The sequence below is a fragment of the Gorilla gorilla genome, chromosome X (assembly GCF_029281585.2).
Source record: "Gorilla gorilla gorilla isolate KB3781 chromosome X, NHGRI_mGorGor1-v2.1_pri, whole genome shotgun sequence".
Taxonomy (NCBI): Eukaryota; Metazoa; Chordata; class Mammalia; order Primates; family Hominidae; genus Gorilla; species Gorilla gorilla.
In genome coordinates, this window is record NC_073247.2 from 48,717,191 (window position 1) to 48,741,141 (window position 23,951).

The 23,951-nt window shown below is 39.8% G+C and overlaps 1 protein-coding gene across 2 annotated transcripts in view; it reads left to right on the forward strand.

Moving 5' to 3' along the window:
• Positions 1-23,951, forward strand: part of OTC (ornithine transcarbamylase) — a 97,367-nt gene that overhangs the window by 25,103 nt on the left and 48,313 nt on the right. For both annotated transcript variants that reach the window (XM_055375568.2, XM_004064002.4), the window contains 3 exons: positions 134-289; positions 14,776-14,914; positions 17,290-17,371. In XM_055375568.2, coding sequence (XP_055231543.1) covers positions 213-289; positions 14,776-14,914; positions 17,290-17,371 — 298 coding nt within the window. In that variant the 5' untranslated portion in view covers positions 134-212. The remainder of the gene's footprint in view (positions 1-133; positions 290-14,775; positions 14,915-17,289; positions 17,372-23,951) is intronic.

The window sequence follows — 23,951 nt, forward strand, 5'->3', positions numbered from 1 at the left end:
TGGTGGAGCTTGGCATAAAGTTCAAATGCTGCTGCACCCTGCCCTGCAGTATCTCTAACCAGGGGACTTTGATAAGGAAGCTGAAGGGTGATATTACCTTTGCTCCCTCACTGCAACTGAACACATTTCTTAGTTTTTAGGTGGCCCCCGCTGGCTAACTTGCTGTGGAGTTTTCAAGGGCATAGAATCATCCTTTACACAATTAAAAGAAGATGCTGTTTAATCTGAGGATCCTGTTAAACAATGCAGCTTTTAGAAATGGTCACAACTTCGTGGTTCGAAATTTTCGGTAAGTGATGGTCAGAGACTTGGGTTTGATTTAGGAATCATGGTGATGCATAAAACTATATTCTGCAGTAAGGCCTCTTTCTGCAGAATGTAGTGCCACGCTCTGCTTTACTCTTATTTGAGACAGCTGCCTCTAATTCCAGCAAAGCTTTCATTTCTCAGTCCTTCTGTAATCGGATTTCACCGTGTGCTGTAGGGGAAGCCTCCCATGGCAGGTATAACAGACTAAACGTTCTTGACATCTTTCGTTTGTGTACATTCTAAACGAGCAAGTGGCTGAAGGAAATTAGGGGAAGTAATTTACACAGGGCCTTCAGCTTGTATTTGGGCTTGCTATAAAACAATATATCACTCTAAGATGTTGAGACTAATCAGTTCTTTTGAAAAAACAGACTCCAAGTAGCAACTAATAAATACTGACAAAGCTGCTGCAAAGAAGCCTTATATGTGATGGGGATAACGACATTTTTAAATAAAATACAAGTTTGAAAACCATCCCTGAAATTCTTGCTGGCATGTGCAAAGCAGGCTGTCTCCAATGAATTCATTATAAAAGTTTACATCCTGCTTACAACCATTGTGCATGTGGTTGAAGATGGCATAGAGTGTGTCTGTGGGGAAGGGAAAGGGGAAGGGAACAGGGGAGATGAGTTAGCTGGGTAAACAAGGCCATCAGGTGGAGACATCACTACCAGAAAGCTTCTAGAACAGTTTCATGTTAATAACGAGATAGAATTTCTTCAGAGCCTCTTTATAACCTAAAGCAACCTTTCCGACTTCCTTAAGGAAGAAGCTTTTGGTCTGAAGTTTTCTTTTATTATTAGTAAGTGGACCTGTGATAGTGGCCCTGGGCATCCCTTCTCTGGAGCAGCTGACAGTTCTAGGTTCTCTGGACTCCACCATTAGCACTACTTCTTTAGTGAATATAAGGCTCTCAGAAGTCAGAATGACACCGTAAATAATATTGTAAATTAAGCCCATAATATTAGACCTAGTTGAGACCTCAGAGCCATGAAATAATGCCTTCTCTTATTTTATTTTGGGAGGAAATGTGATTTTTATTTCTTAAACAGCTCAAATATTCAATTGAAATTGTTTCACTTCTCTTAAGTATAAGGTAAAAAAAGCCCAGAATGATTGTGGGGTTTACCAATTAGTGCCAGAGTTAGATCAGATAACAACCTGGAGAAAAGTCTAAAGAACTAGGTTCAAGGCCTAGCACCACCGTTGCTGGCTATATGACCTTGAACAAGTCACTAAACTTTTCTGCAATGTTGTTTCACCTATAAAATGGAAAAAAGGATAATACCTGTTCTGCCTACATTACAGGGTGGTTCAATCATTCATTCAACAAATATTAATTGAACATCTACTTTGTGCCATGCCCTATCAAGGAGTTGGAGATACGGTGGTAAATAACGTAAAAATATACTTCACTCCAGCTACATGAATTCATAGTCTAGTGATAATCAGTGAGATAATGTATATGAAACCTAAAAAGTGACAGACCAATGTTCATTATTTATTTTAGTATTCCATTACACTGAGTTATATCAGATAAAAATGTGATGAAATTTTATACTATAGCTTTTAACAAGGAATCATCACTGAGTTGAAAACACCCAACTGAATGAATAATCAAGGCCTGGAACTTATACTGTTCTTTGAAAATTACAATGATAATTGATTTTTAAAATAATTATTACGGATTAAATTTTGCAAGTAAAACCTCCTCCAAACAGTTGGACTTTTTTTTTTTTGTATTTACTAATACACTACTGTCTATATCCAGTAGCCAGACTACATTTCTGAAAATCCTGGTGAGCTATTTCTCACAGTGAATGGGGGCTGGCACAAAAGTATGGCTAAATCGGCCCAAATCCAAACTTTCTATTTGAAAGTGTGAAAGCCTCGAGTCACCCATGTTGTTAGAAACTCAATAATGTGAATCTCTATTGAAAAATGAGATAATGTTGAAATGGTTTCGACATGCATTCTCACGTGGCATAGGTATTTTTCTTTCCTACTGTATTGGTTAGTTGCACTACCTGTCAGCTAGATAAATTCAGAATTTCTGGTCTCCAATAAGACTTATAACCTTTGACAAAGCCCTCAACAACAGAGAAAAACTCCCTGTCAACTCTGCCTGTTCTATATTTTTGCTTTGATTTTCAGCCTTTCACAGGGATTCAAGTTATTTTTTTCTCCCACATCTCTTGGGAAAGGTGGAGGGCCCTTGTTATGTAACATACCACGTGAGTTTACTACTCCAGAATAATAGGAAATATGTGGTTAGAGTTTGATGGTGCCACAAAATAGGAATCGCAGTTTTGAAGTGAGCGGTCATGTCGCCATGGACATGATAAAATAATAGCTTAAGTGAGGCTGAAGCCATCCACACAGCCCCTGGATCAATCACTTTTAGTCAGTTAAATTTTTTTTTTTAACAAGATCGATAGGATCAGAAACCAAGACTGCTGAAAACACCCAATTCACAGGCTTTCCATGTCATAAACAAGGCTCTAAAGCCTTGCTATGTTTGGATAATAGAGAATATCCTGTGATTTGTTGCCTATTAGGGAAACCACTTAAAGCTTTTTAAGAAACCACTAAAAAAAAATCTCTTTCTTTATCAGAAAAGACCAATTTGTAAGTGCAGTTCAATTTCATCTCACAAATAGAAATTTCTTCAGAGAATATTGAGCTAAGCTACCCAATTCTGTGGAGGTTATGGATTGGAGCCAGAGGTGACGAGTTTTCAGGTATTTCATTCCAGACCTCTATAAGGGCTCACATAACTCATTATGCTCCCTTCCTCTCTCACACATGCCCATCCATACACACGTGGACATCCAGACAATGTGATTATAAGACATTCATGTTCTCGCATAGAGGAGAGAAACCAGTGCACTTTGATTATTCACAATGTCAAATCTTAAAATGAATGCCTTTTAAAAACATCACTTCAGCTGGGTGCGGTGGCTCATGCTTGTAATCCCTGCACTTTGGGAGGCCGAGATGGGTGGATCACCTGAGGTCAGGAGTTCCAGACCAGTTTGGCCAGCATGGCAAAACCCTGTCCCTGTTAAAAATACAAAAAAAAAAAAAAAAATTAGCTGGGCCTGGTGGCATGCGCCGGTAGTCCCAGCTACTAAGGAGGCTGAGGCAGAAGAATCACTTGAACCTGGGAGGCGGAGGTTGCGGTGAGCCGAGATCGCGCCAATGCACTCCAGCCACCTGGGTGACAGAGCGAGACTCTGTCTCAAAAAAAAAAAAAAAATCACTTCACTTCAGAAAACCATAGAAGAGATGGGACCAAAAGTTGAATGGGGTCATGATGTTTTCCTTGGCCAACAGTGGAATTTGTTTCCTAGTTTATTTTTAGTAATCGAGTAACTTAACTTAGATAAAATAAGCCACTGATTTTTGACAGTTTCAGGTTTCCAGATCTTTAACAGTAGGTCTGCAGAAAGCTAGCCTTCATCTGAATTCTTCAATGTTCAGATGAGAAGTTTCACAATTTTAGAATATTAATGATCTAAGGTGTCTTAGAAACTACTAGTCACTCAGTGCTCAATAATAATGTTGTAGAAAAAACAGTTCTTTTCACACGACCAGGAAAGTTTAGGCTCACAGACACTTTGAAGGGTGAGGGGGAGCGGAATTTATTGAGTGAAAAGGAAAAAAACTCAGCAAAGCCAGAGGGGTTCCTGTTAATAGGCCCCCATCTCACAGACTGAATGCCAGGTTACCACACAGGAACAGGAGAGGCCTAGCTCCTCCCCACTCCAAAAGGTGCAGTGTGAACTTCCCCAAGGCCGCACCCTGTCCTCCCAGTGTGCAGGTGGGCATTATTCAGAAAGAATCAGTCGGGGGGAGTGGGGGGAAAGGGCGGGCCTCATCTGGGACAGGCAGTCCTGTTCATCAGCCTACAGGCTGTTTTAGGCTTGAACGTGGGGTTTCGCTGGGGGTCGTGGGGTCGGGGGCCCTTGGCTGCCTCCTGTCTCTATCAATAATTTATATCACATATGGGTATGTGGCAACGGTGAGGAGGGTTTCAAGTAAACTTTTATTAATACATTATTATTGTTATTGTTAATAAGCATAAATTTGGAAAAAATTTGTGAGTTTTTTTTCACATCAGTGGGATCACTGCAAAGTGTTTTTTTGTGAAAATACAGCTCCTTTCTTTTGCATGCATTCTAATATGCCTTTTTGAGAAGGAAAGAAAGGGATAGAATTAAAGTTAGGCCACTGAAAATTCATGTGGCTCCAGTTTACAAACTTCATGAGTGTGGGGGAAGACATAGACAAAGAGAATCGCTGATTTCGTTCACTTTCTTAAATTTTCAGGTGAGGAATTGAGGCTCAAGATGGCAAATAACCTTCCCAAGGCCATTGTTTATTCCTAAATCTGGGCTGAACTAGGACTACAATTCAAATATTTGAAGGCACTGCTCTTTTCATTTCATTGCTTGTATTACTTTGATCCCTTCCAGTTGATCAAGCTGGCCAATCTACCTTTGCCTAATATCCTTTTTTAGGTATAGCCAGAATATCTCAGTAAAGAAAAAAAACATACACAAGAAAATATGCCTTAGCTCTTGCATTAATGCAAGGTTAAAGAAACATAAAAATCTTAGCCATAAGGCCCATTGGCCCCCTCTTATGTCTCCAGAAGTTAAAGTCTTTATCTCAAATTGTCCATGGGGATCAGAGTATCATTTAACACTGAATTTTTTCCTACTCTGGCAAAATCAGTTTCTGACTGACCACATTTTACTCAAATCAAGCACTTTCTCTTCCAATAAAATACAATTATACCAGGGAATACATCCAAGTCTCTCCCACCCCCCAGTTTACCAGAGTTGGAAAATGCAGACACTAGCAATGAAAGGCTTCATTCTGCAAGTAGCAAATACTCTTCCATTTTGTAGCTAGGAAGATATTTGGGTAAAGTTAATACAAGGATCTCTTATTACCTTGGCTTAGCTTCTTAGCATTCAGTGATTTGGGGTTAAGAAATCTCTGTAATTATTTTTTCAAGGAATAAAATGAATATAAGGAGCTAGACTTGCCTTTTTAAAGGGCTCTGGCTCTGACCAGACTGCAGTGACAGTTTTGATGGAATATTTGTATGTGCTTCTCATTGTTTCCCACAACATTGTATCCTCCCTCTTATGTGCAGCCTGAATAATAATAATGTGGTTTATGTTTGGTGTACCAAGGAGATTTCTTGTTTACTCTGATTTACTTCTTGTACACTTTGGTACAAGAAAAGCAAGCATTTTACAGGATACTCGAATAATGCATTTGGCCCTGGTTCTGGTGCTTGTGAACCAGAGCAGGCTGCCTCCTATTGAAGAATGAGGTCTCTAGGGGGAACTTAATAGCCATTGATGCCAGCAGTCTTACCTGGCTAATTCAAGCGTGGCTTTATCACCCAAAAGCAAGAAAATGCTTGATACAGACCAGAAAAAAAAAAGGAGGCCTGTGTCAGAACTGTTTTAATGTGGTACAATTGTGGAACTCTTCTAATTTTTATGTAGCTTAGGAAAGAGGTGTGGCAACTCCATTTTGGAGCCAAGGGGAGGTCTATGAGGAGACAGTAAACAGGATAGGAATTTAAACTGGGACCATTGTATTTGCTTTCCTTCCAGTGATAAATTTCCCTGGTTAGTTCTTGATATCTATGAAAAACAGCTCTTTTTCCCAAGCTAACATTTCCTGCCCCACCTCCTGGATGGAATTGAGAAAGGTGGTGACTACTCTAATGATTTTTCGGTGGTATAAACAGCATAACCCCCCCTCACTAGCTGTGGTGGAATTTTTTTTTTTTTTGAGATGAAGTCTTGCTCTGTCACCCAGGCTGGAGTGCAACGGCGCGATCTCAGCTCACCACAACCTCTGCTTCCAGAGTTCAAGTGATTCTCCTGCCTCAGCCTCCCGAGTAGCTGGGATTACAGACGTCTGCCACCATGCCCAGCTAATTTTTGCATTCTTAGTAGAGATGAGGTTTCACCATGTTGGTCAGGCTGGTCTCAAACTCCTGACCTCAGGTGATCCACCTGCCTCAGCCTCCCAAAATGCTGGGATTACAAGCATGAGCCACCGCACCCGGCCAGCTGTGGTGCAATTTTAAAAGAAATTCTAGTTAATCACTCAAGCCCTCAGATGCTGGTATGACCAGATATATAGCATCTACCTCTCTACCGCTTTTGTCCCCAAGAACCCTGACAACTTATTCTGTCCAAAAGGAGTTTGTGGCAAGAAAGAACCAAAGTATCAGTGTAGTCCACTATTACTGTACTTCCAGTTCAGCCTTCATGGTGGTATGAGCAAACATTGGCCCTATAAGGTGTACTTGCCAGTTTTCCAGGTTTTGGCCCTTGACTCATAGTGCTGTGCTTAGGATCCAAGATTAGTCCACTCTTGTTTCACATACATATGTCCAATCATTGTTCCCAGTAGTGCAAATACTATACCAGAGTGGTGGGGTTCTAGGGGATTTCAGCTTTAGCAACACACTAGGCCACAGTCAATTATCCTCCATGATTTTCAGGCCTTGTGTTCAGCCTGGGCCATACCCTATATTTGCTCTTCCCTCAACATAAATTTTGTCTTTTTTTTTTTTTCTGAGATGGAGTTTCCCTCTTGTTGCCCAGGCTGGAGTGCAATGGCACCATCTTGGCTCACTGCAACCTCTGCCTCCCGGGTTCAAGTGATTCTCCTGCCTCAGCCTCCTGAGTAGCTGGGATTACAGGTCCTCGCCACCATGCCCAGCTAATTTTTTGTATTTTTTAGTAGAGACGGGGTTTCATCATATTGGTCAGGCTGGTCTCGAACTCCTGACGTCAGGTTATCTGCCCGCCTCAGCCTCCCAAAGTGCTGGGATTACAGGCATGAGCCACCGCACCTGGCTGAAGTGATGTTTTTTAAAAGGCATTCATTTTAAATTTTGACATTGTGAATAATCAAAGTGCACTGTTTTCTCTCCTCCGTGCCTGGCCTATGTCTTTTCTTATCATCAGAATTTGGTCAGGATGTTGAAAATCCATCATGACAAATCTTTCGACATTCATCCCAGAAATCTGCTGGGAATTAATTCTTTCTTTTTTTTTTTTTGTTTTTGAGACGGAGTTTCGCTCTTGTCACCCAGGCTAGAGTACAATGGTGCGATCTCAGCTTACTGCAAGCTCTGCCTCCTGGGTTCCAGCGATTCTCCTGCCCCAGCCTCCCAAGGAGTAGCTGGGATTACAGGTGCCTGCCACCACGCCCGGCTAATTTTTATATTTTTAGTAGAGACGGGGTTTCACCACGTTGGCCAGGCTGGTCTAGAACTCCTGACCTCAAGTGATCTGCCCGCCTCATCCTCCCAAAGTGCTGGGATTACAGGTGTGAGCCACTATGCCGTGTCTGAATTCTTTCTTATACAAATTGATTTACTTTTGCCCTAATGACCTACTATCATTTATTCATTTACTTAAGAAATATTTATTGAATGACTACTACATTCCAAGCACTGTACTAAGCACTGGGTATATATTAGTGAATAAAACAGGAAAGGTCCCTGCTATTTGTGGATCATATGTAATCCAGTGAGAAAAGTAAAAGTAGCAATAAATAAACACATAAATATATATTAAAATTGTGATAAGTATTACAAACAAAATGAAGGTAAAGTGAAGACTACTTAGACAGTAGAGTCAGGAAAGGAATCTCTTAGGAGGTGATATTTAAGCTTACAGGCTGAGAATGAGAAGGAGCCAGCTTTGAGAGTTGAGGGGAGAGTGTTCTGGACAAAGGGAATGGTATATCCGAGTCCTGTGATGGGAAAGCTTTTGGAGTACAGGCAGCCCCTCCTTTGCAATATCCCAATGTGCACAAATTTCAATTACCACAGTTTAGTTAATAACACTAGGCCACTATGAACACAGTTCAAATTTCAGTCAACATGGCATATTAATTATGAGTAATTCATAAAGCAAAACTTCATTGCTAACTCTTCAGTCTACAAATCACCATGTAAATAACATACACAGTACGTCATGGTCAGTGACCAATTACATCACTTCTTTCAAAGTCTGTTGGTGATTGGTCACTGTGCATCTGTCATTCAGTTTGCATACAGACAGCAAAGAGTATATAGCTGTGCTGCCTCCTTTTCTCCCAGTGATAAACCCATGGGCATTTTACAAAAATGGATAATGACAGTGCAGTACATGAAAGTGCAGCAGAGAAATAAAAAGTGACTTTGGGAGGCTGAGGCGGGCGGATCACCTGAGGTCAGGAGTTCAAGACCAGCCTGGTCAACATGGTGAAACTCCGTTTCTACTAAAAAATACAAAAATTAGCCGGGCGTGGTGGCAGATGCCTGTAATCCCAGCTACTCAGGAGGCTTAGGCAGGAGAATCGCTTGAACCTGGGAGACAGATGTTGCGGTGAGCTGAGATTGTGCCACTGTGCTCCAGCCTGGGCGACAGAGCGAGACTCCATTAAAAAAAAAAAAAAAGTGATAGCAGTGGAAGTTAAATTTGGATTGAATGTAAATCGAGTTATGGAAGAAACAGCTGACTATGTGATTGTTACCCTGCTGCTGTTTGAGAGGCTGTAGATATACAGCCAGAGGAACTTAGTGAAGACAAAGTTATTGACATAACTGCAGAAAGTGGTTGTGACAAAAAGGATGAAGATGTCCCAGGGGAAGTAACACCAGCAAAACACTTCACATTAAAGGAACTCTCACAGATATTACACAGTGTTCAAAGTGCAAAGGAAAATGTTGAAAGTTTATCCAAACTTAGAAAGAATTATGACAGTTTACCAAAACATAGAAAAGATGCTTGCTCTATATCATAAGTTCTATGATGAGAAAGCAAGCACTGTTCAAATTACTCTTGATAGAGTTTTTACAAGGAAATAAAGCACTACAATTCTCAATGCTTCTAATGTTTTAAATTACATTGTACTAAAAAATACATCAGTTTTACTATTTTTCACTTCCCTACACATTTATGACTGACAATAAAAGTTTTTAATGTTCTGACAATTTTTTAAAAGTCACAGAACGATTACAATTTTCCCACTAAATATTAAGGTTACTTTACATGGCTTCAGATTTAATGGCTATTCACAGTCCCACACACTACCATGCAAATTAAAAACTGCCTGTGTTTAAAAAAAAACAGTTTTGGAGGACATTATGCTAAGTGAAATAAGCCATGAAGGATAAATACTATATGATTTCACTTATATAAGAATCAAAAATAGCCAAACTCATAGATTCTAATTTAAAACATCAGACAATACTGGTTGTCAGAAGTTGGGAGTGGGGGAAAGGGGAGTTTTTCTATGGATCTAAACTTTCGATTATTCTAGATGAATAAATTCTAGAGATCTGCTGTGCAACATAGTGCCTATAGTTAACAATATGGTGTCGTGCAGTTCAAAATTTGTTAGGAGACTAGATCTCATGTTAAGTGTCCTTACTGCAAAACCAAACAGCAAACAAAAACACAAAGGGGCACAAGGAAACTCTGGGGTGGGGGAAGGTTATCTGCTAACATTTATTGGAGATGTGATTCAAGGGCAGCAAGAGTGAGGGCAGCATTATCAGCTGCTGCCATGGAAAGTCTAGAGTCAGAAAGGGAGATTTTTCCAATCACTTGTAGTCCAAGGGAAAAATATTGAAATAAAGTTTCTGTTCTATATACATTTGAAAATCAAAGGCCTTGACAAAAAGGAAAGGTTCAAGCAGGATGTTTGTGTGTTCTTTCTACCTTTATATTCAAATCTTCTGTCAGTGGAGAAATAGAAACAGCAGCATCTCACAATGCAAACACACAGCAGAACATTAAACCCTAACCCTAACTACAAGCTTAATTTCACTTCCAACTTAGAAACTTCTAAGTATGTAGAACAAAAGCTGAGGAAGCCCCAGAAACTTGTTACTTTCTCCAGTCTGTCTTCTATTGGGGATAATAAGAACTGGAAGCTGGAGCTTTTGGAGTACTAAAAAAAGGTAAGGTATTGTTGGTCCTCCTCTTTCCTGTTTCCTTTTATGGAAATTGGGGAGAAAAAATTTAGTCCTTTGCAAAATTTTCATTTCCACTTCTATTTCTCTGAGATTCAACAAGAACAACACAATTCTAAGATCTATGACATTCTCTTAAATAAAGCCTGTAGCCTTGTGAGCATTCAGAAGTAAGAGGATACAACAAAATCCCGCAGAGGCTGAGAATAGGGGATGATATTGAATCCTTTAAGTATAGCAGTTTGGAGACTCAGCTTTTGTGGGCTCCAAAATAACCAGGAGTCTGAGCTTGAACTCAAGATAAAAAATTGAGGGCCTCAAAAGTAGTTCATGAGTGGTTTTTCCTGTGGTTGATGGATGTGAGTTCAACAGCTATAGTGATGTTTCTCAAATTCCTTGAAACAGAGGGAGTGAGGTTTTCCAGCAAAGTATTCTTCCCCTTTTAAAATAATATTAGAGGAAGTCTTAAGCCAAGGAATATTAATGTGTTATTGTAAGACATGTAGTCAAGAAGGTTTATCTTCTGTAATTTTATGTTTCTTGGATCTTATTCCAGAAGAAAAATATTTTCAAATCTGCCCCAACTGTGAATTGAGAAAGATTAAGCTGCCGTGCCTTCATTTCAGGCCACATATGCAAATCTGTTTTATAATCCCCAGAAGAAGATTTCAGTTGACCCTGAAAAATGCATGACTGTTAGTCAGTGTTTACTCCTTAACATTATCAGTACTTGGTATTCCAAGTGTTGCTTAATATTATCACTAATTAATATCATCAGAAGAAAATACATAACCAAAATTTGTACGTAAATACAAATTTTCTGCCTAAATGCCTTGCTTCCAAAGTTATCAAATTGCTGACTATGATGGAGATCTTGGGCACAGTTGTTTCTTCTACTGAAACTAGGGTTTCAGTAGAAGGAAGAAAATGAAGGGCTGTCTAGAAACTTCTTTAGCCAGCAAAATGTCTTTGTGTATCTACAAACTTATTTTTAAAATATTTGGTTCTTTGCCGGGCGTGGTGGCTCACGTGCTGTAATCCCAGCACGTTGGGAGGCTGAGGTGGTTGGATCACCTCAGGTCAGGAGTTCAAGACCAGCATGGCCAACATGGTGAAACCCCGTCTCTACTAAAAATACAAAAATTAGCTGGGCGTGGTGGCACATGCCTGTAGTCCCAGCTACTCGGGAGGCTGAGGCAGGAAAATGTCCTGAAACTGGGATGCAGAGGTTGCAGTGAGCCGAGATCACACCACTGCACTCCAGCCTGGGTGACAGAGCAAAACTCCATCTGAAAAAATAAATAAATAAATAAATATAATAAAATATTTGGTTCTTCTTAGTCTAAACTTTTTAAATTTTTATTTTCGTGTATGTTTTGTTATGTACATAATCTATTAGTATAGCAGCACATATAAACAAATAAAACATACATTATGAATCCATGTTTAAAAGTTTTTACTGTTAGAGGTACGTAATAAAAAGTTGAGGACCACTGCTTTAAAGAAATTTCCATTTGGAGAGCCCATGACTCACATATTTTTAAAAGTCAAAGACAATAATACATCTTTGAAATAGCAATGTTAACTAAAATTTTGTTTCTACATATAAGCTGAAAACAGTAATTTCTATTTGTAGTTGAATATGTCATCAATGTCTTAGATTAAATCAGTCAATTGGCTGGGTGCAGTGGCTCACACCTGTAATCCCAGCACGTTGGGAGGTTGAGGTGGGCAGATCACTTGTGCTCAGGAGTTTGAGATCAGCATGGCCAACATGATGAAACCCCGTCTCTACTAAAAATACAAAAATTAGCCGGGTGTGGTGGCAGGTGCCTGTAATCCCAGCTACTCAGGAGGCTGAGGCACAAGAATTGCTTCAACCCAGGAGGTGGAGGCTGCAATGAGCAGAGATCGCGTCACTGTACTCCAGCCTGGGCAACAGAGCAAAACTCCATCTCAAAAAAAAAATATCATTCAATCAACCAATTAGCCAACCAACTGACAAACTCTCAATCCTTATGGAAATTCTCTTCCCTACTAACTAGACCTCTGAAGGCTCAGTCTCACAAAATGTCTACCAAAAAATATCTATTCACCCACTGAACTTTAAATGAACCAATCAACTCTGCAAGAAACATATGTAGTGCAATATTCACTTGTCTAAGTTACTGACATCATGCAGTGGAAACAACAAATTGAGTGAATTTGTGCTTTTCCCACCTATAAGCTTATCACCATTGCAAAAAGACCTCCATAAATCCCAACAGATGATTAACTCTTCATCCCAAGTAGCACAGGCTCTCTTGTTAGGTTAGAATTAAAGCATGATCATTTTGTGACAGTTATTTTACTTCTAGTAAAATTAATGTTTAGTACACGTGGTGAACCACAATTTGCCTTTGGCTATTTATAATTTCGAATGGTAGAAAATACCAATTATTGTTAAACACAGATAACACTGGGAATGATGAGAGAAAAATGATGTCCATTTTATAGAATGATTACCGCAAATAACAATTATTGTCATCACAATATAACAAAATGTTAAAATTGATCTTTTTCGGTTTTGGTTTCTGTCCAGGCCCAGTAGGTACTGATTCTTCCCTCATTCTAAAGAGATGCTAGACCACTAAAAATGGAATTGCAAAGGAAACAGACAAAATTCAGTTTGGAATCCCTTGGTTACCACCTTCAGCTTATAAAATGTGTTGCAGAAACCAAGAGAGGGGTTGGAAATTAGAAGATAATTTATAGAGAGTGTTTCTATTGTGTATCATGTGCCCCCTCCCCCATGAAGGGGATACTCTTCCTTCACTTCAAGCCCAAGAAAATGGCTCCACTAGGGCCCACAGTAAACTGATGTCAGGACGATACCTGAGAAATTTAAAGTAGGAAAGACAGGCTAGTTAGCTGTTCTGATAGCAGAACAAGATGGAGTCTATACCAGGATGGACCTGACACTTGTTAGAGCAAAGAACATGGAGACCTTCCCATGAACCAATAGGGAATGAGATAAAAAGACCTAGCATGGTATTGTTTCAGATCATGACCAAGAGACCTCCTGGAGGGGTGGGGGAAATCTCAGCAAAATAGAGGCTGGATGTGTTCCCTTGGATGCCAGAGGAAATGTAATTGTCTGCATCAAAGACTGCTATGAGAAATTCCTAATGATAAGGGGGGTTCTCCAAAGGACCTCCAAAAACACATCACAAGAGAGTCAGGTGTTGGAGACACCTGCACCAATGCTAGATTGCTAGAGCAGAACCAGGCTTTTGCTGGCTCTTAACTCCTCACCTTCCCTTGGCTTCACTTAGAGGAACTGAAAGTAAGGAAACGAGGAAATAGCACATTGGCCCCTCTTTCCCCATAGAGGAGGCCAGCTTTAATCAGGCATAAGCTGGAAGGGAAAAGGTGTTAACCTGCAGCAAATTTCTTAAGGTTTTTTTAAAATCACTATTATTATTATTATATTTTTGTTACATGTTATTTTACTGAGACTCTTTGAGGTAGTAAAATAAGCAGAGGGCTTTTTGTATTTTTCTGAGTTAGTAGAAAAGCTACAGCATCCATTGTATTTTCATCCAGGAATAAAAAGAACAAGCTCTGAGAACAGATTTGAAGGGCGGTAGGGGGAAAATACGAAATTATTTTCTATTGTGCATTACAAATGCTGCTTGTACAGCCTAATGATTTTAATAATAATAGCTAAAAGTTATCAAATACTTATTATATTCCAGACAATGTCTGCTTTACATGTATTAAATAATTTCATTGTCACAACAACTCTATAAGATTATTATAGTAATTTTCCAGGTGAGAAATTTAGAAGCAGAGAGTGGGTAAGTAAATTGCCCTAGGTTGTGTGACTAGTAAGTGACAAAGCCACTCATGTGGCTATTTCAAGCAAATAAGAATTCAATCTCTTTTCACAAATTCTTTTTTTTTCTGTCAAACATCCAAAATACTGGACATATAAAATATAAACCAAGGCCATATCAAATTTCAACGCATTAACACTTTGCAGAAACACATGAGGTTATATGTGATTTGCTGTGCTTTATCAAGAATAAGAAGATAAAGCATTTGCTATGCTTTATCAAGAGGCCGAGGCAGGCGGATCACTTGAGCTCAGGAGTTCGAGACCAGCCTGGTCACCATGGAGAAACCCCGTCTCTAGTAAAAATACAAAAATTAGCCAGGCTTGGTGGCATGTGCTTGTAGTTTCAGCTACTTGGGCGGCTGAGGCAGGAGAATCGCTTGAACCTGGGAGGCAGAGGCTGCAGTGAACTGAGATTGTGCCACACTCCAGCCTGGGCCACAGAGTGAGAACCTGTCTCAAAAAAAAAGAAAAAGAAAAAGAAAAGAATGCCTTATCAACAATAAAACAATGAATCACCATAGTACATGGGTCTTTTCTGAAATACATATTTCTCCTTTTAAATCTCTTTTTATAGGTGTGGACAACCACTACAAAATAAAGTGCAGCTGAAGGGCCGTGACCTTCTCACTCTAAAAAACTTTACCGGAGAAGAAATTAAATATATGCTATGGCTATCAGCAGATCTGAAATTTAGGATAAAACAGAAAGGAGAGGTATGCAACATTTTCTTTTTACGTTCCATTACTACCAGTCCCCCTTTTTAAAGGCAGCCTTCCCAAAGAAAGAGGGAAAAAAACACATTAAAATTCTTAAACAGTAGCTAAGTAATGAAACCTCACAGTCAAGGTAATTGATTATCATGGAGCATACAGGCATACAAAAAAGCATAAAAATCAGTTATTAAATGACAAGTCATTGCACTTTTTTCACGTGGAATGCTGAAATTCATTATTAACTGGATCGAACCTAAGAAATCATTTGTCTGAAAAGCATTTATTTATTTATTTATTTATTTATTTATTTATTTATTGAGATGGAGTCTTGCTCTGTTGCCCAGGCTGGAGTGCATTGGCGTGATCTTGGCTCACTGCAACTTCTGCCTCCCAGGTTCAAGGAATTCTCCTGCCTCAGCCTCCCAAGTAGCTGGGATTACAGGTGCATACCACCACACCTGGCTAATTTTTGTATTTTTAGTAGAGATGGAGTTTTACCATGTTGGCCAGGCTGGTCTCAAACTCTTGACCTCAAGTGATCTGCCCACCTTGGCATCCCAAAGTGCTGGGATCACAGGCGTGAGCCACCGTGCCTGGCCAAGATTTTATTTTTATACCCCTTTTCTTTTCTCTGTGTATTTTCTATCAAGTCAGAAATGAAGGCCAGGCGCAGTGGCTCATGCTTGTAATCCCAGCACTTAGGGAGGCCGAGGCAGGCAAATCACCTGAGGTGGGGAGTTCGAGACCAGCCCAACCAACATGAAGAAACCCCGTCTCTACTAAAAATAAAAAATTTGCTGGGCATGGTGGCACATGCCTGCAATTCCAGCTACTAGGGAGGCTGAGGCAGGAGAATTGCTTGAACCCGGGAGGTGGAGGTTGCAGTGAGCCAAGATAGTGCCATTGCTGTCCAGCCTGGGCAATAAGAGTGAAACTCCATCTACAAAAAAAGAAGATGATCCTTTTTTTCCAAGTGATAAATTTTAATTTTGGATGCATATCAGATATAGAATCATTAGGATAATGTCAAAAAATTCACAATGATGTGACAGCGTTTTAAAAAGCATTTAGATTAGCAAAGAAACAATTAATGGTATCCAGGTAGGAGAAGAGATGGGATATGGTTCTTAGCTATAAGCATAATTCTGCATTTTGAGCAATTTATCTTCGAAAGACAATTAATACAGTAGCTTCATTTGGACTGCTTAATTGTGAAAGCATTTTCGTATTCCAAGCTTGTTCAGCCTTTTTAAAGAGTTGGTTTCAGGTTGAGAAAGTTTGACACAGCTTTGATTTTATCTAGTAGGCTGGCTCTCCAAGCTCCTAAGAAAAACTGAGGACAGGAGTGACCGCAACTGCTATGGGTTGATGTTCCTATAAAACACCTGAAATAAGAGAAAAGGTCTCCCCAGGCCCAGGCCTATGTTCTTGACACTTTGTGGATGAGGGAGGTTAGCTGGCAGGAATCTATTTGTTCCAGAACTCCTTCTATCGGGAAGCCCATCTACAGAAGAGGAAGGAGGAAGCGCCCCACCCCACATTCAGACTCTCCAGATTGTTTTCAAACGACTTCCAGAAGCAAAGTCTTTGTATTCCCATGAGGATGCATGATGAATGTGTAGCTAAAACACTAGGGCTTCATCATTGATCTAAGCGAAAGTTGTAGTGCCCCATGTTGTAACAGAGTAACATTTTCCTAGCTGAGAAAACACCTCCAAACCAAACACCTTCGAGGTCATTGAAAACTGAATGGGGATTTCAATAGAGCTAAGTAAGAAGGTGGTTCCAGTATGAAATACTAATATATTTTGGAAAAAATTCACATGTTGAACCCAGAACAATTAATACTGCTTTCTAATTACATGTCAATAAGCTGTGGGAGTTACTGTTCTCTTTCCCCAATTGCATAGTACATAAAAAAAATTTTAAATTTACTTTTTTTTTTTGAGATGAAATATTGCTCTGTCGCCCAGGCTGGAGTGCAGTGGCAAGATCTTGGCTCACTGCAACCTCCATCTCCCAGGTTCAAGCAATTCTCCTGCCTCAGCCTCTCTAGTAGCTGGGATTATAGGCACCCACCACCACTCCCAGCTAATTTTTGTTTTTTTTTGGTATTTTGAGTAGAGATGGGGTTTTGCCATGTTGGCCAGGCTGGTCTCGAACTCCTGACCTCAGGTGATCCACCTGCCTCGGCCTCCCAAAGTGCTGGGATTACAGGCATGAGCCACCACACCTGGCCTAAATTCACTTTTTAAACAATATTTTAAACACTTATTTGGGGGTAGTTATTACTTATTTTCTAATAAAGAATATGTTTTAAAACATAATTTATATATAAGATATATTTTAATTCTATTCTTGTCCTTGATTTATAGTATTTGCCTTTATTGCAAGGGAAGTCCTTAGGCATGATTTTTGAGAAAAGAAGTACTCGAACAAGATTGTCTACAGAAACAGGTAAGTCCACTGCCAAATTCACACTTGTGTTGAAGAGAGGGATCGAGGGTGAAGACTTTGGAGGGGTAACCCAGTGCGGGGATTTGTCTGCCTCTAGCAACCACAAAGAAAAAATCATTTTTACTGGGAGCAGCAGTGCAAGCCTGTGAATGAGATTTCCAGTTCTCATAAAAGCTGCAAGCAGAAAAATTAGCTTCATCTGTAAGAATTCCATAAGGAACTGAGTAGAAGTTCCATATAACTCTTCATGTTCAGAAAAGAAATGTAGGTGGGCACACATTTTCAGGCCTCAAACTCATGTGGGTAAGAAATATGTCTATTTTTCTAGCATGTAAAGAACATTTCCTTGTGTGTCTCAATTCTGCTAGATGGTGGAAATTTAATCTTTGCAATGTTAGGCAATCCTCAGTTGTTTTATGGTTTATTTTGTCCATTTTGGGTCTCCCCTCCATTTCCCCACAGTCATGGTTAAATCATGGAGAGTATCTGAATGTCAAGACATGTAGGGGTATGGGGATCTGGTCCTTGGTCATTAGAACATCATCATCAAATATCCATGCTAGGTTCTGTTGGGACTTCTATATTCCCATTGGATCTTGGCTGTCTCCCACTTACTGCAAGGTTTGCTTCACTCTCATTGAAAGAACTCATATTGAGACAAACAAGTATAAAGGGGTCACTGGAGAACCTCCAACCGGCCTGAACATTGAGAGGAGTGCACACGGGGCTGAAGCCTCAGGAAGTTCACACCATTTGTGCGGGGAAGAGCTGGCCTCTCCTGTTCCGAGGTGGAAACTGGGATTCAATCTGAGAGGCGGGAAGACAACTAGCAGGACTCTTGCTCTGCTGAGAGTCCCTGTTTTCCTTTTTTTTCTTTTCACCCGATAAACCCTGCTCTTCTCACCCTTCAAAGTGTCTGTGAGCCTAATATTTCACGGTTTTGTGACAAGGACCCCATTACAACAATATATCTCTTGGTTTCATTCTCTCAACCTCTTAGCAGCTCTCCGAGACACATTAGGCACAGAGGTACTACAAGGCTGCCTCTACTCTATTGTTCCTTCCTCATGCTGGGTGCCAGGGAGCTCTATAACATTTACTGCCTTCTAGAGGTCTGTCTTAAAAGCAAGACAGGTTGTCCTCAGTTCTGGAATTCTCCAAACTCATGGAGCTTTCCAGCATGCCCCCCATCCTTCAGAAGTTGACCCGGGGAACACATAGCAGAGTACAGTATCAAAGGTCCATCAATTTTTATTTCTGTTGCTTCTCCTCTCTTGCTTCTCTTCTTCCCCTTTCAGTTCCCAGTATTGGAGGCCAGGAAATAAAGCAGGAGGAAAAACTGGCTCTGACTATCCATGGACTCTTCCAAATTGTGCCTAGAATTCTAGGCTGTTAAGGATATTTTTTTTCCTCAAGCTATTATCTCTGCAGTTTCAAAATGGACACTTTGAAACTCGTAAGCCACAAATTGCCTCTTTTCTTTCTCTCTGCATTTCTGCTCTACCAGACCTCACTTGAATCAATAATATGACTGCCCAAATGAGCAATCAGACAGGGTCAAGGAGGAAGTACCACAAACAAAAACATATTGGTTGATATTTCAAATAGATTATTCTACCTTACGAGTATCAGAGCTTTCTAGGGCTTAGAAGCAAACAACTATTACATGTGATTTTTACCTTGCAATGATTAATAATGAAGCTTACCAAACAGATATCAAAAAGAAAGTTCAGGGGGATTAAGCGACTTGCCAAATTCACTCAATTAATACAAATAGCACCAAGATTCAGATCTGAAGCCCACTATTCTTACTAATGCACACCCCTTCCCCCTAAAGAGAAGGAAGGAGGACGAGGGAAATATATAAGGTGCTAATCTTTAAAGCCCTAGGAAGAAAACAGATAAGAACATTTTGCTGTTTAAAGCTGGCTGCTATAAGAGATCATGTTGATATCTGACAGATGGTAGGGAAAAAATGAATAAACCAGTCAGCAATTCTCAAATTCTGCTCCCTTTCAACACTAGTATTCCATGAGTTGGGTAGAATTTTATTTTATTTCATTTTATCTTGTGTGTATATATTTTTGTTTTTACCATTAGTACTTAAGAGAATTGTTCTTTTTTGAAGTCACCAAAATAATTGTTTAATACATAGAAATTTCTCAAATTTAAGTTTTTTTAAAAGGGATTTTGCTGAGTTCATGGCATTTCTATGACTTTTCCCTGTTCAAATGTTATGTTTGAAACCAGAATATTTCTGAATAAATGATTGGTTTCACCATTTATAATAATGTGGTAGTTAATCTATTAATAAAAATGAGAGTGACAATTTAATAAGTTTTTGGAGGCAGACCCTGTGCCAGGTGTTCTACATTAATTATGTGTGTTATCTCACTTAATCCTCATGACAACTCTGTGAGAGCAAGACCATTCAGGAAAACAGGCTGAAATGGGGCCAGCAAATGGCTCAAAGGCACGTACCTAATAAATGGCAGACCCAGGACTGGAAGCTATTACTATATGTATTTTTAAATACCTAATTTAATAAACTAAATCTATTGATTTAATTTAATTATGTGGCAAGTAATAGTCATGTTTTCTTCTAGTAAAATTGTTTCTACTGGTGGCATTAAGCATTTTGTTAAATGATGGTTTTCTATAAAGAAATCCTTAGAAACCTGCCCCAAATCGTAAATAATAACAACAAATAAATGAAGCAAGGAGCGTATGACTGTTAAAACTTATAGTTCATGGAGCATTTGTCATTATCCTCAATAATTGCATATGGCATCCTGCCAAACTCAACAGTAGAATCACTGAAAGCGAGTAGCTGTCCTAATTGTTTACAGAAACAGTAAACCCCAATCAAAATCATGACAGAACATTCCTATTGTGAGTATGTGCATCTTAACAGTTGTCCTTTGGTACAATTTTTCAACAAGTACCACCTGTTACTTTGGTGCTTAGAATTAAAATAGGTGTAATTATAACTGTTACTGCCCCAAATCCGTGCCAGCCCCTGAGATGATCCTCACAGGACAGTCCTTGGCAATTCTGTTCCAAGCCTGAGTTTCAGAGCTACATTCACATTCCTACTTATCTCAGGAGACAGAATCAAATTCTCCACCCAACTCTGACCATAGTAATTGTTTATGTAACATGTTTATTAAAGTGTAACACACAAACAGAAAAGTGCACAAATCATTAAGCGTATAGATCGATGAATTCTTACAGTGAACAAACCATTGTAACTAACACCCAGATAGAGAAACAGAATGGTAGTAGCACCCAGAAGCTTCCCACTACCCTTCATTTCCTTCCAGTCACTACTCCTCATCCACCCAAGGGTAACTATTATCCTGGCTTCTAACATCACAGATTCATTTTGCCTATTTTTGAACTTTATATAAATGGGATCATTCAGCATGCGCTCTTTTGTGTCTGACTTCGTTCGCTCAACATTATGAGATGTATCGATGTAGCTGTGTGTAGTTGTAGATCATTCATGCCTCATCCACTCTTTGTGTGTGCCTGCCTGGCAAACCAGTCAATTCTCCTATGAGTCTACCAATGATTATATTCTTTTATAGCAAATGAATTGAGCTGATAGACAGATACATTTATTAATCTCAGTAAATGCAGTAGCTGATAACAGATGCAAAAGGCATTCTAAGAGATGGTTCTTTTCATTATTTAACATTGGTATTTCACTTTCAAGGTGAAATAGAAACTGGTGTTTTAACAGCTGTTTCAAAATCATCGTCTGTACAAAGATGCCAATGTAAAAATTGTGATACTATTGTGCAATTATAAAAGCCAAGCACAGAGAGATTAATAACTGCCTTAGTTCTACCAGCAAGGGTACTCGGATCCCTTATATTTCCAAGGAATGAATTCTATTTATACTCTTTTTACCAAAGCAGGCAAGGATCTATGGGGAAGTAAAAGAGCAAAATAAGATTTACTTTTATTTTCCCAAACAGAAATTAAGAAATTAGCAGAAGAGGCCGGGCACGGTGGCTCATGCCTGTAATCCCAGCACTTTGGGAGTCCGAGGCAGGCGGATCACGAGGTCAGGAGATCGAGACCATCCTGGCTAACACAGTGAAACCCCATCTCTACTAAAAATACAAAAAATTAGCCAGACGTGGTGGCGGGCGCCTGTAGTCCCAGCCAATCGGGAGGCTGAGGCAGGAGAATGGCGTGAACCCGGGAGGCGGAGCTTGCAGTGAGCCGAGAACGCGCCACTGCTTCCAGCCTGGGCTACAGAGCAAGACTCCATCTCAAAAAAAAAAAAAAAAAAAAAAAAGAAGAAATTAACAGAAGAAACGCTTTGTTCAAAAATAGCTGATGTGAAAGCATAAACAAATGAAACAGGTAAAAGCAGGCTTCTCTGGATAAAGGGTGGAGAAAGAGTGGAAGCCCATCTCTCTGTCCTCTTCTCCTTGGCAATGGCAGCTTCTAGTGGCTGCTCAAAACCTCTGATGCCCCTCATAAGCACGTATTACCATCCAGACCTGGTAAACCGGCAAATTCTTGACTTGTGCTTTTGGGCTGGGATCTGAGGCTTCTTTTTGATCTGTGACAAAAATTGCAAAGGCAATTTCTTCTCAGAGGCAGTATTTCCTCCCCATTTAATCTTTTTCACGAACTGCTGAAGTCTTTGGCTCCTGCCTGTACACACTTTCTGTTACTCTTCTTCCTACCCCTATTTCATAAGTCCAGGCACCGTATCGATCTTCTGTATAGCACAAACAGGGAAGTAGAAGGGCAGCAGATTAATCCTGAGTTGCTATAGCAAAATGACTTATCATCAAAGAAAGAGTGTGACTTGGAATAGACCTACCAGGAGGTCCGAAACTTTGTTTGAAGTCTTCATCCACAGTCCTCAACCCTCAATGGTACTCATACTTGTACTAGGCACTTAGTAGGTGCACAATAAATAATTTTTTGACGAATGTGCGGTATTTATATGTATTTAGGTGACGTTGCCTGTTTATAAAGAAATTAAGTACTCAAGAGTGATTAGTGATTATAATCACCACTAAACTTCATTACGTTGCTTCATAGATAATAGAAATTTCTGTTCTTTCTGTTAGCAAAATGAGAGGCTGTTCACAAATGAGAAGAATGGGTCCTTTCTTCAGAGTCAAATTCCTCCTTTATTCATTCAATGAGAATTCATTAAGCACTTACTATTTGCCAGGTTTTATTCTAGGTGCTCGGGAGTGATACCTCAGTAGACAAAACAGATGAAAATCCATGCCTTCATGGGGCTTACATTCTAGTGGGTACACAGACAATAAACAACAGACATAATAAATAAGTGGATGATACAGTATGTTGGAAGATGATAAGTACTCTCAGCAAGGAGAAGAATGTGTCTGGAACTGAGGGAAAAACAAGTGCACCACTATTGGGACATTGGCTTTTATTATGAGTGAAATGGGGAATCGTTGGATGATCTTGAACAAAGGAGGGACATGATCTACTTGCATTTTAAAAGGATACCTCTGGCTGAGAATAAACTGTGGAATAGACTGTGGGGAGCCCAGGGTGAAAGCAAGGTAGAAGTAGTGAAGCCTGTCAATAGATAGCTGTCAATTATAGAAGCTGGGGTTGTGGTGGTAGCAGTGGAGAGGGTAAGAGGAACAGATCCTAGGTATGTTTTGAAGAGAGAGACAACAAGATTACTGATGTATTGGGTAAGAGAGAGATGTCAAGGATGACTTTAAGATTTCTGCCTGAGCAAATGTGAAGGCCGGTGATGGAACAAATGGAAAGGGGAAGGTTGGGAATTCGGTCTTAGATATATTGAGTTTGAAGTGTCTATTAGACATATAAGCAAAGATGTTAAAAAAAAGCAGTTGCACATGAGTCTGGAATTTGGGAGTGAAATCTGGCCTAGAGATATTTGAGTGTCACCAGCATATAGATGATATTTAAGGCCATGGGACTGGATACAATTATAAAGAGAGTAAGCGTAGATTGAAGGATGCGAGGAGACGCAAGGGCTGGTCCTGGGGCACACCAACATTCAGAAGTCAAGAAAAATAGAAGGAACCAACAATGGTGACTGAGAAGGAGCAACTACCAAGGTAGATGCAAAGGCAAACAGGTGTGATGTCCTAGACACTGTGTGAAGAAAGCTTATCAAGTAGAAAATGAAGATTAACTTTGTTGAATACTGCTAAGTGAAGGAAGAGGGCTCAGAAATGGCCACTAGATGGAGTAACGTGAAGGTCACTGATAACTTTGGTGAGAGGAGTTTTGGTGCAGCAGTGGTAGGGGACAAAGCCTTATAGGTTTGATGGAAATGAGAAGAGAGGAACTAGAAAAAGAAAGAAGAACAAAGAGCTTTGCTGCAAAGGGGAGCAAACAAAGGAATACTTGTCAGGGAAATTAGGACAAAGAGAAAATCTGTATCTGTTTTTAAATAATGTGTGAAAAAATGAGAACAACCCATTCAAGATGTTGGTGACATAAGGGAGAAAGGGAGGAATTGCTAGAGCAATGTCTTTGAGTAGGCAAGGGGAGTGGCTTCTAGTGCACGAGTGGAGGCATTACATGGGGCATGGAA